At 29.4% G+C, this 13568-nt stretch overlaps 2 protein-coding genes across 2 annotated transcripts in view; one reads left to right on the top strand and one right to left on the bottom strand.

The window, feature by feature from the left end:
- The window catches only part of LOC113378024 (male-specific lethal 3 homolog), a gene marked incomplete at its 3' end in the record, with an annotated part of 161052 nt that overhangs the window by 51319 nt on the left and 96165 nt on the right, over positions 1–13568 (top strand).
- LOC113378022 (protein Malvolio-like) overlaps positions 1–13568 on the bottom strand; it is an 87757-nt gene that overhangs the window by 22529 nt on the left and 51660 nt on the right. The window contains 7 exon segments of the mRNA XM_026618520.1: positions 7128–7286; positions 7565–7624; positions 7698–7829; positions 7832–7858; positions 7952–8107; positions 10833–10971; positions 11050–11214. Of these exon segments, the coding sequence (XP_026474305.1) occupies positions 7128–7286; positions 7565–7624; positions 7698–7829; positions 7832–7858; positions 7952–8107; positions 10833–10971; positions 11050–11214 (838 nt within the window).

The following is a 13568-nucleotide window of genomic DNA, read 5'->3' as shown; positions in this document are numbered from 1 at the left end:
AAGCAGGGCCGTGCCTGGGTATGTGGCCGCCTGCGTGCGAGAATTTTTTTGGCCGCCCTTGAAAATAACATAATAGGAAAATATCAAATATGTTCTCGACTTGTAATTTTTATATTTTCTCTATGTTCCTAGTCATTCTGAATCGTTCGAGACCAAATTTGTAACTAGCTGCAAGGAATTCTGTCTTGAGGCAATTATGGCATCGTGCCTTAAGGCAAATTGCTGGAACTTCCCGTACAGTAACGAAATGTTCGAGGAATACTGAATGTTTTCAAATAGATTATTATAAATATTGTAAAATTGTCTAATATTTATAAGAAGTATATAAATGAATTGCTAATTTAAAATTATTTGTTTAAGTTATATTAGAACTTTAGTCAGAATAAAAATCTGAATTATTTTCGATATACAAGAAAACTAAAACTAAAAAAAAAAAAAAGGAACAAAATTTTTTTTCCAAAATCAATTATTTTGTTAAGACAAGCAGAAAGTTCTTTGAATCATTTAAATCGGACGCTTAGTTCTCTCAAAAACTACCATTTTTTACATTTAGCTCGTATCTCTCAAAATGGGGGGCTGCCTTTGCCAAAAACTAACTAGCTGTAAGTGGAATTTCTGTCTTGAGGTAATTATGGCATCGTGCCTTACCTACGGGAAGTTAAGAAAGTGTGTATACGAGCCAATTTTTAATTTTTTTGTCAACGTTTTCTCTGAAAACCGGGTAAATCGATTTAAAAAATTTAAGTCATTTGATGTAACTAGATAACGACTACTGTCTTTCAGTTTAGTGCAACATCGGCCAAGCCGTTTCTAATCAACAAAAAATTTTCGTGCATGTTTTAGCCCAAAATCCTGCATCGTTTTCAAACATTCGGAAACTGTTTGAAAGATATCATTTGAGAATCGTGCTGATTAGTTTTAAGAGATCGGACGAATCGTTTATTTATTTAATTGTTAAATATTCATATTAATATATTTTGACGATGATATTTATAAAAACTTTTTTGCCGATAGAGATCATGATCTTAAATATAATTAAATATTTCCACCTTACGACAAGTCGTTTTAATTTTTAAATATTAGCTCAGTTTGAAAAATGAGCTGCACTTTTTTACGTGAGGCAAAATTCATCTTTAGTCGACGTTTTTTTATAAAATGCGCAATCCTATTTGAAAAATCAATGACATCGATAAGCACTCGTGGTGGTTACTTTTGCTTCACGATCGACCGAGCCGTCTTTAGGATTGTCAAAGTGTAAAAATTTTTCGTCCATAGTCTAATGGACCGATTCTGCGCATAACAGAGAAATGTTTACGGATGGCTATGTTACTCTCCGACTCCCCATACATATGCGAATTAATCATACTGAATGCTGTCAAAATATCATGTATTTGCTTTCATTCCGGCGTTTTAAACATAAACTGCAACGTCACTCGTATCTTACCTAAGAGGAATCAGAAACACACACTTATCTAACATCGTTTTTTTGACATTTGTGCGGCTTTTAGGTTATGTTTTTGTATGAGAAAACCTGAGAAATTCGCCTGACTGAAACAACAAACCGCATAACTTTTGTCTATATTACTATGGAAAAGGTCTTCATAACATGAACTTACATAACTTGCGGCAGAATCGGTCCTAAATTCGTGAATCGATTTTGAAATTTCCAAAACCATTTCAAAGGTACTATTTGAGAATCGTGCTGATTAGTTTTTGTCAATGATCGGTCGAGTTGTTTCTCAGTTATTTTAACAATTTTTTTGTGCGATTTTAGATCATGTTTTTTAATGAACATACGTTTGTTTCTTGTTCAATAATATTTAATTTTGAAACCATTTATAAAAAATAACTAACATGTTTAGAAACTTTGTACAAAATGAATAATATGCAATAGTTTTTCACATTGCAATGCACTCATGAATTAATATTTTATTTATAGTTAAATAGATATTTTAACGTGTTCAAAAATTCATGCATCTTGTTTTAAGGCGGAGTTACACTTACACCAAGTTTATACACTTATTAATAATTTGGAAATAAAGTTCTTTTGAGTAATTGTTCAACTACTCTTTGTAATCCACTTACATTTTTATTTAATCTGTCTTTAAGTACAAACACTTTTCCGAATTGTTGGAAGATCGCGCGTATAGTACCAATTTTTAAACATGGCGACCATCTAATATTACTATTATAGACCCATATCTTTATTATCAAATTTTTGCTAAAGTTTTTGAAAAAATTGTATTTAATAAACTAATTCCATCGATAAAATCTTTAATTTCTAATAATCAGCATGGTTTCATGCCTGCTCGTTCCACAACTACTAATCTAATATGTATTAAACAATTTCTAGCTGAGAATCTTGACATTAACGGACAAGTCGATGTAATTTACACTGATTTTAGTAAAGCTTTTGATAAAATAGATCATAATATTCTTCTTACTAAATTATCTAAAATTGGTTTTAATACTTCACTTACTTATTTCTTTAAAAGCTATCTTCAAAATCGTAAACAGTTTGTTTTTCTTAACGGATTTTTAAGTAACTTTGCAACTGTCAGCTCGGGTGTGCCCCAAGGGTCCACCCTTGGTCCTCTTTTATTTAATATTTTTATTAACGATATATCGGAAGTAATTAATTGTCCTCATCTATTGTTTGAAGATGATCTCAAGTTATATCTTAAAATAAACTCAATAGATGACTGCCTAGTATTGCAGTCTCAACTAAATTCATTTTACTCCTGGTGTGTTCAAAATAAACTGGATCTGAATATTTCTAAATGCAAAATTATTAGCTTTACAAACAAGCGCGTTCCGACGCATTTTGATTATAAAATTTCTGACACCTGCATAGAAAGGTGTGATAAAATATCTGATTTAGGCATTGTATTTGATTCTAGTTTGACTTTTACAGATCACATATCTAATATATGTAACAAGGCGCAAAATCATTAGGATAATATTAAGAAACTGCAAACAATTTGAATCTAATTTGTCACTAATTAGCATATACTATTGCATATACTATGCAATTGTACGTTCAAAGCTGGAGTATGGATCGATTATTTGGTATCCTAACCATAGCAATAATTCAGATGCGATAGAGAAGGTTCAAAGAAAATTTCTAAAATATCTATATTTTAAAACGCACAAAATTTACCCTGAACGAGGTTTCGACCACAATATTTTACTTAATGCATTCTGCGAACATCTCTTGCTACACGTCGTTTCACTGATAGTATTTTGTTTCTGCATAAACTATGTATAATGCCATAGATTGTCCTCAAATTCTAGACCAACTATCCTTTAACGTTCCTAGACTCTCATCACGAACTCAAATGTTTTTCAAATATCCTACTCCTAAGACTAATGCTCTATTAAACTCACCTATAGCGCTAATGTCCTCTAATTTCAACTCAATTAATAAAGATATCGATATCCACATACTTCAGCAAAACAATTAATTGCCATCTGTACAAGTTAATCTTGATATTTTGTCGAGAATATGTTATTTCCATCATATATAATTTAGTTTTACCGTTAAGTATTTGATAGTTTCTTTTATTTTGTGTTATGTATTGTTATGAATTATATTGTTATGTATTGTTGTATCATATATTAGTATACTTTGTATTATTATAATATGTAATATTAAAATTTTTAAGTCTTCCTGGAGCTACTCTGTGGGCTATATTATAGATAAAAAAGCCGCTTTTGATACGATTTCGGTTTCAATACGGCCGCCTTCGGCTGATTATAATATAAACCATGTTTTTAATCACACGGTATACTGTGGTCTTTTAACTCAGCGGATTTTCAATACGGCTGCGAAAGAATTCAGCGGACTTTTAGTTGGCTGCCCTAATCTAGCAGTCTTTCAATTTGTCCGCCATTTAATTCATCGGACTTTTAATTCTACCGGTTTTTGTTATGGCCGCCTTTAAATTTATTCTTTTTTTCGGCCCTGATGACTAGGATATAAATACTACAACGACCCTAATCAGTTTTTATACATTTCTTATTTCTGAGAAACTCTTTTTAGATAGATTAGATTAGAGAAACTGTTTTTTACTTCGTATCTTAAATGAAACAAACCGATTGTATTTTTGCCCAGTAAACAACTTGTAACGATTTTGGCCGCCTCTTAATTTCGCCGCCTGCGTGCGGTGCACGCAATGAACGCCCGTCAGGCACGGCCCTGTCTATAGGAGTAATACAATATTATATTTTTTAATCAATTTGCTATAGTTATACCGCTAATTTAGTTGTTTTGTTTTTTATATTCAATTCAGTTAATGTTTTGCAATTTTCTTCATTAGTATTGTGATTATTCATTTTATATTTATTTATTTTTATTATTTTAGTTGTTTTTATTTAATTAGTTTCTTTCTTTCTTTATTTTTTTTATTAATTTTTGTATTTATTCAGATTTTTATTTAATTAGTATTGTGATTAAATCAGTTTTTTTTCATTTAATTAGTTCTTTTATTCAGTTTATCAGTTCTTTAGTTATATATTCATTTTTTAATTCAACGAAAGGCAGATCCAACGACTTTGGAGATATGGATGAAAAAGTAAAAAAATGAGCCATTTGGCGGTCAAAAATGATCATTAGACATATGCACATCAAATAATTCGATGTTTTATAAAGATTTTAACAATAAGTATAAATTTTGTTTACATTTCTATGGGTTCCGTATCAACGTTTACGCGTTAGAAGGCTACGCGGCGCTTACGCGCTTCGATATGTCTCTATGCAGTACGATTGCTTTGAAAAAAAGTTCAGAATTTCCAAAATATTTCAAAATAAATGATTTACGATAGAATGATTTAATATGGTTCGAAATTCTATTAAAAGTTTCAAATCATTTATCAACTTTTATTGATTATTTTTATTTACTCGAATTTTGAATTGCGGTACGGGATGTTGCAATTTGCCTTGAGGCTCGATGCCCTAATTGCCTTAAGACAGAATTCCACTTACAGCTAGTTTTATTTTGCTCGTCAGTAGAGTCCCTTTTGTCTCTTATTTTATTTTGCTCGTCAGTAGAGTCCCTTCTGTCTCTTATTTTATTTTGCTCGTCAGTAGAGTCCCTTTTATCTCTTATTTAGTTTGCTCGTCAGTAGAGTCCCTTTTGTCTCTTATTTTAGTTTGCTCGTCAGTAGAGTCCCTTTTATATTTTATTTTATAATGCTTGTTAGTAGAGTCCCTATCTTTTTTATTTTGCTCGTCAGTAGAGTTCCTTTTATCTATTATTTTATTTTGTCGTCAGTAGAGTCCTTTTGTCTCTTATTTTGTATGCTAAATGTTAGGTACTAATTATTTAGGTTACTAATTATGTATATTTTGTTTTTTTTTTAATTTATTTTTTTAGTTTATTTCTTAGATTTGTATTTATTCATTTTTTTATTTACGTAATTTATGTTTAGTTTATTTATTTATTAAGTTTATTATTAACGTTTGTTTCTTATTTAGTTATTGGTTAGTTTTTCATAATATTTGGATTTCTTTTATCCAGTTTCATAGTAAGTTCTGTCTTCACTTACTTTTATATTTCGAAATTATTTTTTAACATGAAGATTTAGATCAGTAAAAAAAAAAATTTTGCTCGTCAGTAGAGTCCCTTTTCAGTTAAGGATCAGTAAGGAATTTAATTTTGCTCATCAGTAGTTATTTTTTCATTGATAACGTATTTCAGTTTACTCATTAGTAAAGTCCTTTTTTGTTTTGAAATTATTTTTCTAATATTATATAAATAACACATTTAAATTTGTTCCTCAGTAGAGTCCTTTTTCATTTCAGATCAATTGTACTCATCAGTAGTCTTTTTTTGTTTCGAAATGATTTTTTTAAGTAATATGCAATTAATTTCGTTTTGCTCGTCAGTAGAGTCCTTTTTTTGTTCAAAATCGATAATGAATTTTAGTTCGCTCGTCAGTAGAGTCCTTTTTTAACCCAGATCAATAAGAAATTTGTTTGTTTTTCAGTACAGTCCTTTTTTGTTATGAATCAATAATTAATTTAATTTTGTTCGTCAGTAGAGTCCTTTTTTCTGGATCAGTAATGAATTTTAGTTTGCCTGTCAGTAGATTTCTTTTTTACTTAAGGTCAATAACAAATTTTAGTTTGACAGTTTGTAGAGTCCTTTTTTTGTACTGAAATGATTTTTTACTCTTATAATTAATTGTATTTTTCTCGATAGTAGAATCTCTTTTTGTTCCAAATCAATAACGAATTTTAGTTTACTCTTCAGTAGAGTCCTTTTTTGAATCGAAATGATTTTTCTAATATAATGAATTTTAATTTGCTCGTCAGTACAGTTTATTTTTGTTTTTGAACGATCTTTCTAATATATCGAATTTTAGTTTGCTTGTCAGTAGAGTCCCTTTTTTGTTATAGATCAATAATTAATTTGATTTTGCTCGTCAGTAGTGTCCTTTTAATATAGATATTATGTTTAAGGTTCAAAGTTTGCTTGTCTGTATGGTTCTTTCTGACTAATTTCAATCGTCTTAAAATATTAATATTGCTCGTTAGCACAGTTCTTTTTTTACATTCACATTTGTTATAAATTAGCTCGTCAGTAGAGTTCTTTTTCTATTAATATAATACTTGCATTAGAGTTCTTTTTTTGTTAATAAAATATTTACAAATGGCTCGTCAGTATCTAAATGGCTAAATCTCAATTATTAATCATTAATTCAATTATTCACACGTATCGGGAAGTTTATGCAACTTGCCTTAAGGCAAAATGCCACTTACACCTAATTCTTCACGAACCCAACAATAAAACTAATTAAGTACATTTATACTTAAATAATATAATAATATAATAATAAGTACATTTGTACCTAAATAATATTATAATATAATAATAAGTATATTTGTAACAAAAAATATTGACGTAACGCTTACCATGCGTATCGGAGCCTAAGTAAAAATGTATGGGAAAGCGTCGTGTTAGGTTCGGACAACACCGCAAGCATTTGTAAAATTTAAACAAAACTAGTACGTATTTATCGAAACAATAGCTAAATTTGAATCCGTATTAAGTCTTTATTATTTACAAATATCATGTAACTTATTTTAAGGTAAAATAACACTTATAAAAATATATTTATCTCACCTCCATGGCGAATTGCCCAGCATAAGTCCCAGTCATTGTAGAACTTTGACCGGCTGCCAATATTCCGACAGCCCAAATGTACATGGCTGCAGCCCCGAAGGCGCAGCCTAAATAAATGCCTCCTTTGTACAAATCGGCTTCTACAATTTCGGTATTATTCTGTATAAGAAAAATAATATTAAATTAAAATACATTTGAATTATGATACTTTAATTCAAAGGGAAATTCTGCCATAACATAGGGAAATTGATAATGGTTATCTATTTGCCGTGCGTTCAGGCGTATTTTACATAAAAACAAGTCCGGGGCATGTTCGAGGATTCTGTTATCATAACATTCTTCCTTGCTTTGTTTATATAAAATACGCCTGATCGCACGGCAAACAGATAAAAAATTTAGTTTTTGTTATGTTATGGCAGAATTGACCCAAAACTTACGTTAAAGACTATTAGGGCTTCCTCTCGGATATATGGGGCTGAACTTTTGCAAGTGTCTAACTGGAATAAAAATAAATAATAGTTGGTTTTATATAGATAATAATGTATAAGGATTTATTAATTTTATACTTACAATTTCTTGGTTAGTAGTTTTGAATAAACCATGTGCAAAAACAGCAACTACAAACACATTTATTATAAAAGATATAAATAGTGCAATCGCAGCTTCTATAAAGAAATAGTAGTTAGCATCTCTCACTTTCTCTCGGTTTTTCTCCTGTCGACGTCTCTCGACTAGAAAAAAATAGAAATGAATAAATAACAAAATAGTAAATTAAATTTACTGTGTCGGTTTAGTCAATTAAGTTAGTTTATTATTTTTCGTACCTTTACAAGGGCACTATGCAAATACAAGTTGTGTGGCATAATGACAGCTCCAATAATTCCTACTGCCTGCAACAGAGCCTTGCTATCACAATCTTTGCACCAGGGGAAGAACATTCCTGTTAGCACTTCGCCTTGATTCGGGGCTGATACTACGTACTGAAATAAATTGCAGTTGATTTTAATAAAAGCCACAGCAAAGGATGCTACTGTCCTGGAAACGCTTTCTTATGCTTGTTTATTGTTAGTGAAAACTGTGAAAATGTCTACTTAATTGCCGTGCGATCAGGCGTATTTTACATATAAACAAAGCAAGGAAGAATGTTATGAAAACAGAATCCTCGAACATGCCTCCTTACTTGTTTTTATGTAAAATACGCCTGATCGCACGGCAAATAGATAGACATTTTCACAGGCTGCCCCATAAAATTGATATTTATAATTTTCTAAATAGTCTGAAATAGTTCAAAATAATCTAGAAAATGGACAAGTTAGTTGATAACGTCTAGTTAGTCCGAAATTGTTCTGGATATTCCGAAAATGTTCTTAGTAGTCTAAAAATGTTCTCAAAAGTCTGTTATTGTTCTAGATAGTCTAGATATCAAAAGTTTCAAATAATTAAAAACAAAATCTATATATTTTAAAAATGTTCTCTACATAGTCTGAAAATTTTCTAGATTATTTTAAAATGTTCTAGGTAATCTGAAAATGTTCTAGATATTCTGAAATGGTCTTAGTTCATCTAAAAATGTTCTTAATTTTCTGGAAATGTTTCAGATAGTCTAAAAATGTTTTAAATAATCCGAAATCGTCATAGACATTTTGAGAATTTTCTAGACGGTTTGAAAATTCGTTAAATGATCCGAGAACGTACTAGATAGTCTCAAGAATCTAGAAAACGTTCTAGATTATCTAAAATTGTTCCAAATTATATCTTTTTCGTCTTGTCTAGTTTGTCTGAAAATGTTTTAAATAATCCAAAATTGTTATAGACATTTTGAGAATGTTTTAGACGGATTGAAAATGTGTTAGATAGTCTCAAAATATTCTAGATAGTCTCTAAAATATAAAAAATGTTCTAGATATTTTAAAATTGTTCTAAATTACCTAACAATATTCTAGTTAGTTTAGAAAACGTTCTGGATTGTCTGAATGTGTTCTAGGTAGCCTAGAAAATGTTTAAGATAGACTTGAAAATGTTCTACATTGTCTGTCAATGTTCTGGACAATAATCTGAAACCGTTCTAGATACACTAGAAATTTCTAGAAAGTCAGAAAATGTTCCACATAGTCGAGAGAATGTTCTAGATAATCTAGATAACGTTCTAGATAGTCTGAAAATGTTCTAGATCGCCTAAAAATATTCTTGGTAGTCTAGAAAGTGTTATAGATATATTAAAAATAATCCAGATATTTTGAAAATTGTTCTAGGTAGTCTAAACATGTTATAGTTCGTCTGAAATTGTTCTAGATAGTCTAGAAATATTTTAGATCATCTGTAAATGTTCTAGTTAATTTATGTGATGTTCTAAATTGTTTGAAAATGTGCTGAATAATTTCAAAATATTACAAGTATTCGAAATATTCTAAAAAAGTACCAGCTATTATAAAAATTTCCTCGACAATCTGACAATGCTGCGACTTGTCTGAAAACGTTGCAACTCGCCTGAAAATGTTACAAATTGTCCGAAAATGTTGTAAACCATCTAAAGAAGTTGCAGGTCGTCTAAAGATGTTTTGGATAATATAAAATCTGTTCTAGATAAAATGAAAACTTGCCAAAATTGTCTTAAAATGTTGCAATTTTGTCTGCCAGTATTGCAAATCGTCTGATAATTTTGCAAATCGTTTAATATGTTTTAGATGATCTAAAATTAGTTCTAGACAGACAGAAAATTTCTAAAATTGTCTCAAAATGTGCAATGTCGTCGTCTAAAAATGTTGGAAATAGTCTGAAAACGTTTTAGATAATCTAAAATTAGTTTTAGATAATCTAAAATTAGTTTTAGATAGACTGAAACTTTTTGAGATAGTCTTAAAATTTGCAAACCATCAGAAAACGTTGCAACTTGTCTGATAATGTTGCAAATCGTCTAAAAATGTTTTAGATAATCTAAAATCAATTCTAGATAGACTGAAAATTTCCAAAATTGTTTTAAAATATTGCAATTTGTCTGACAATATTGCAACTCGTCTGAAAACGTTGCAAATCATCTGAAACTGTTGCAAGTCGTCTAAAAATGTTCTGGATAATTTAAAATTAGTTTTACATAGACTGAAAATTTCCAAAATTGTCTTACAATGTTGCAATTTGTCTGACAATATTGCAAATCATCTAAAAACGATTGCAAGTAGTCTGAAATTAGTTCTAGATAGACTGAAAATTTATAAAATAGTCTCAACGTTGCAATTGGTCTGAAAACGTTGCAAATCGTCTGACAAAGTTGCAACTCGTCTGATAATATTGTAAATCGTCTAAGATGTTGCAAATCGTCTAAAAATGTTTTACATAATCTAGAAGTAGTTCTAGTTAGTCTCAAAATGTTGCAACTTGTCTGAAAACGTTGCAAATTATGTGAAAGTTTATAAATCCAGGTGGAACAAAACTAAAATTAACATTAATGCATTTTTTTTTTCGAAAAATAAAGTTAACAAGTCTTAAACAAAAATATTTCGATTTTACTAAAAATCCCTTTACATCCTCAACTATTTTCATTTCGACATTAAAAAATAAAAAATTAAAAAAAAATAAAAAGTAAAACTTTTACAGCGCAGAGAGACTCATTCCTTTCACAAAAATAACTTATGTTCGCTAGGCCAGCTAGTATACATATATATATATATATATATATATATATATATATATAATATTAATTACATTTACCTCGTAACCAAAAGTAACAGCCATAACAGTTATAAGAAACCCGAAAAACATTTCAAGCTTCCTCAAACCGTACTTGTCGAGGAACAGAAAGGTGAAAGTATCGACTATCGTTATTAATACACCTGCCCATAGAGGGACCCTGAAAATAAATAAAAAAAATACTTAGTAAAATATATTTAGTGAAATATTAGAGGCATAAGGATCATTTTCCACTTACACTTTAAAAGATAGCAAATAAATAGCGATTGCAGTTCCTATAACTTCTTGCATATCGGATCCGATGATGGCGATCTCTATCATTATCCATAGAATGAATCTTGGTAATTTTCTATATTTTCTATAACACATTTCTGCTAAATGTAGACCCGTGACTACACCTAACCTAAAAGGAATAATAGAAATAAAATTATTTAAATCGATTATATAATTTGTTTTCTTTTTGGCAAAGAAACTCAAAACGCATTTTACAATGATGAAAAAGTTTTGTACGTATCATTACATAGGTATGACAATGGTAAATTCTTCTGGTAAAAAAATGGTTAATTAGATTAAAATATAAATTTTAATATTAATGAAATAATTTGATGAGTGAAATGTTCTTGTTAAAAAGTCTGCATTTAAAATGGTGTGAAGTTAGGTCTATCGCGTGAAGTTAGCCGTTGAGAAAACCGTTAAATTCAAAACACTGCATGAAAATTTTTGTTCATGTAATATACTTTTTGATAAAAATCTTACGTAATAGTAATATTTTTTTTAATTTAAGGGTATTTAATATTTATCTAGAACATTTTTAGAATATCTTGAATGTTTTCAGAAAAGCAAGAATATTTCTAGACTATCTAAAACATTTCTAAAAGATCAAATATATTTTTGGACTATCGAGAACATTTTACGACATTTTGCAACATTTTTAGACTGTATAGAACATTTAATAATTAAGTCTTTAATATTTCCAGAAAATCTAGAATATTTTAGACAATTTACAACATTTTCAGACAATCTAGAACATTTTTGGACTAAATAGAACATTTTTAGACTTTTTGCAAAATTTTTACACTATCTAGAATATTTCCAAAAAATCAAGAACATTTTTAGACTGCCTAGATTATTTTTAGGCTTTTTTCAAAATTTACAGACTATCTAGAACATTTCGGAAAAATCAACATATTTTTAGACTATTTAGAACTATTTTGTGTAAGCAAAATGTAAGGACAAGAAAAGAATTCTACTGACAAGCAAACATATCAAATCAAATGAAAATATTAACAACATAATTTTAAAAAAAAAATCTACTGACGAGCAAAATTAAGAAGAATGTTTGAAAAAAGGACTCTACTAACGAGCAAATATTTAAATAAAAATGGCAAAAAAGACTCTACTGACGAGCAAATTAAATACCAGAAGAAACAACATTAAGAGAATAGGGACTCTACTGACGAGCAAATGAAAATGTTTACAGGAAAATATTCAGAAAGAACTCTACTGACGACCAAATAAAAATGTTAAAAATTCAAAAAGAAATCTACTGAAAAATGTTAACAAATATTCGAAAAGAACTCTACTGACAAGCAAAAAATTATAAAAGATATTTGAATAAAAAGGACTCTGATGACAAGCAAATTGAACTTGACAAAATCATTCAAATCAATCAAATGATATAAAAAAGGGCTCTACTGACGACCAAAACTATTTGAAATGTTCCAAATAGGACTTTACTGACGAGCAAACATATTAAAACATGCTAGGAAAGAGGACTCTACCGACGAGCAAAAATTATCAAAAATGTTAATGATAACAAAAATATTTGAAAACATCCCAAAAAGCATTCTACTGTTGGGAAAACTTAAAAACTTATAACAAATCACAAAAAAACTCTACTTACGAGTAAACATTTACCAGCAAAATATACAAAAGGAATTCTACTGACGAGCAAAAATCATAAAAAATGTTTTAATAAAATGAACTCTTATGACGAGCAAATTTAACTGGACAAAAATATTGAAAAATAAAAAAGGACTCTACTGACGAGCGAAACTATTTGAAAATGTTCCAAAAAGGACTCTATTGACGAGCAAACATATTAAAACATGTAGGAGAAAAGGACTTTACCGACGAGCAAGAATTATAAAAGATGTTTGAACAAAATGGACAAATGACCAGCAAATTGAACTTGACAAAAATATTAGAAAATGAAAAAAAGGACTCTACTGACGAGCAAAATTATCTAAAATGTTCCAAAAAGGACTCTACTGATGAGCAAATATATAAATAAAAAATGACGAGAAATTTCAACAACAAAACACAAAGTCTCTTTATATTGATTTACAATAAAAACGCAAAAGTTCTAAATGTGAAACAAGCTTTATACACCTAAAGCATGTAGCACACTTAACCGTCTTCATATAAAACTATAAACGACTCGCATATACAAAATTACAAATGTGCATGCGGCTTTAGTGTAAAGCGTGCATCACACTATAAGAAAATACATACATTTATTAATTAAAATTTAAAAAAAAAAAAAGATAAAGATTGCATGATGGTCTTATATATAATAGAATTGATAATGTAAAATATTATAGGCCCACGAAAAGTGATTTAATTATAATAAAATCTTACTTAATAGAAATTATTTTCCTTATAATTTTATTACCTTGCCGAAAGCCTTTGCATACCAAGGCCCAACACTGTGGCACTCAGCAAGATCCATAGCAATTTGTACTGGGCCACGACACC

This window comes from Ctenocephalides felis, unplaced genomic scaffold (genome assembly GCF_003426905.1).
Source record: "Ctenocephalides felis isolate EL2017-DRISC unplaced genomic scaffold, ASM342690v1 CF-g0.4_SCAFFOLD_01886, whole genome shotgun sequence".
Lineage (NCBI taxonomy): Eukaryota > Metazoa > Arthropoda > Insecta > Siphonaptera > Pulicidae > Ctenocephalides > Ctenocephalides felis.
The sequence above is the reverse complement of the archived record's forward strand: the minus strand, read 5'-3'. Positions and strand labels throughout refer to the sequence as shown.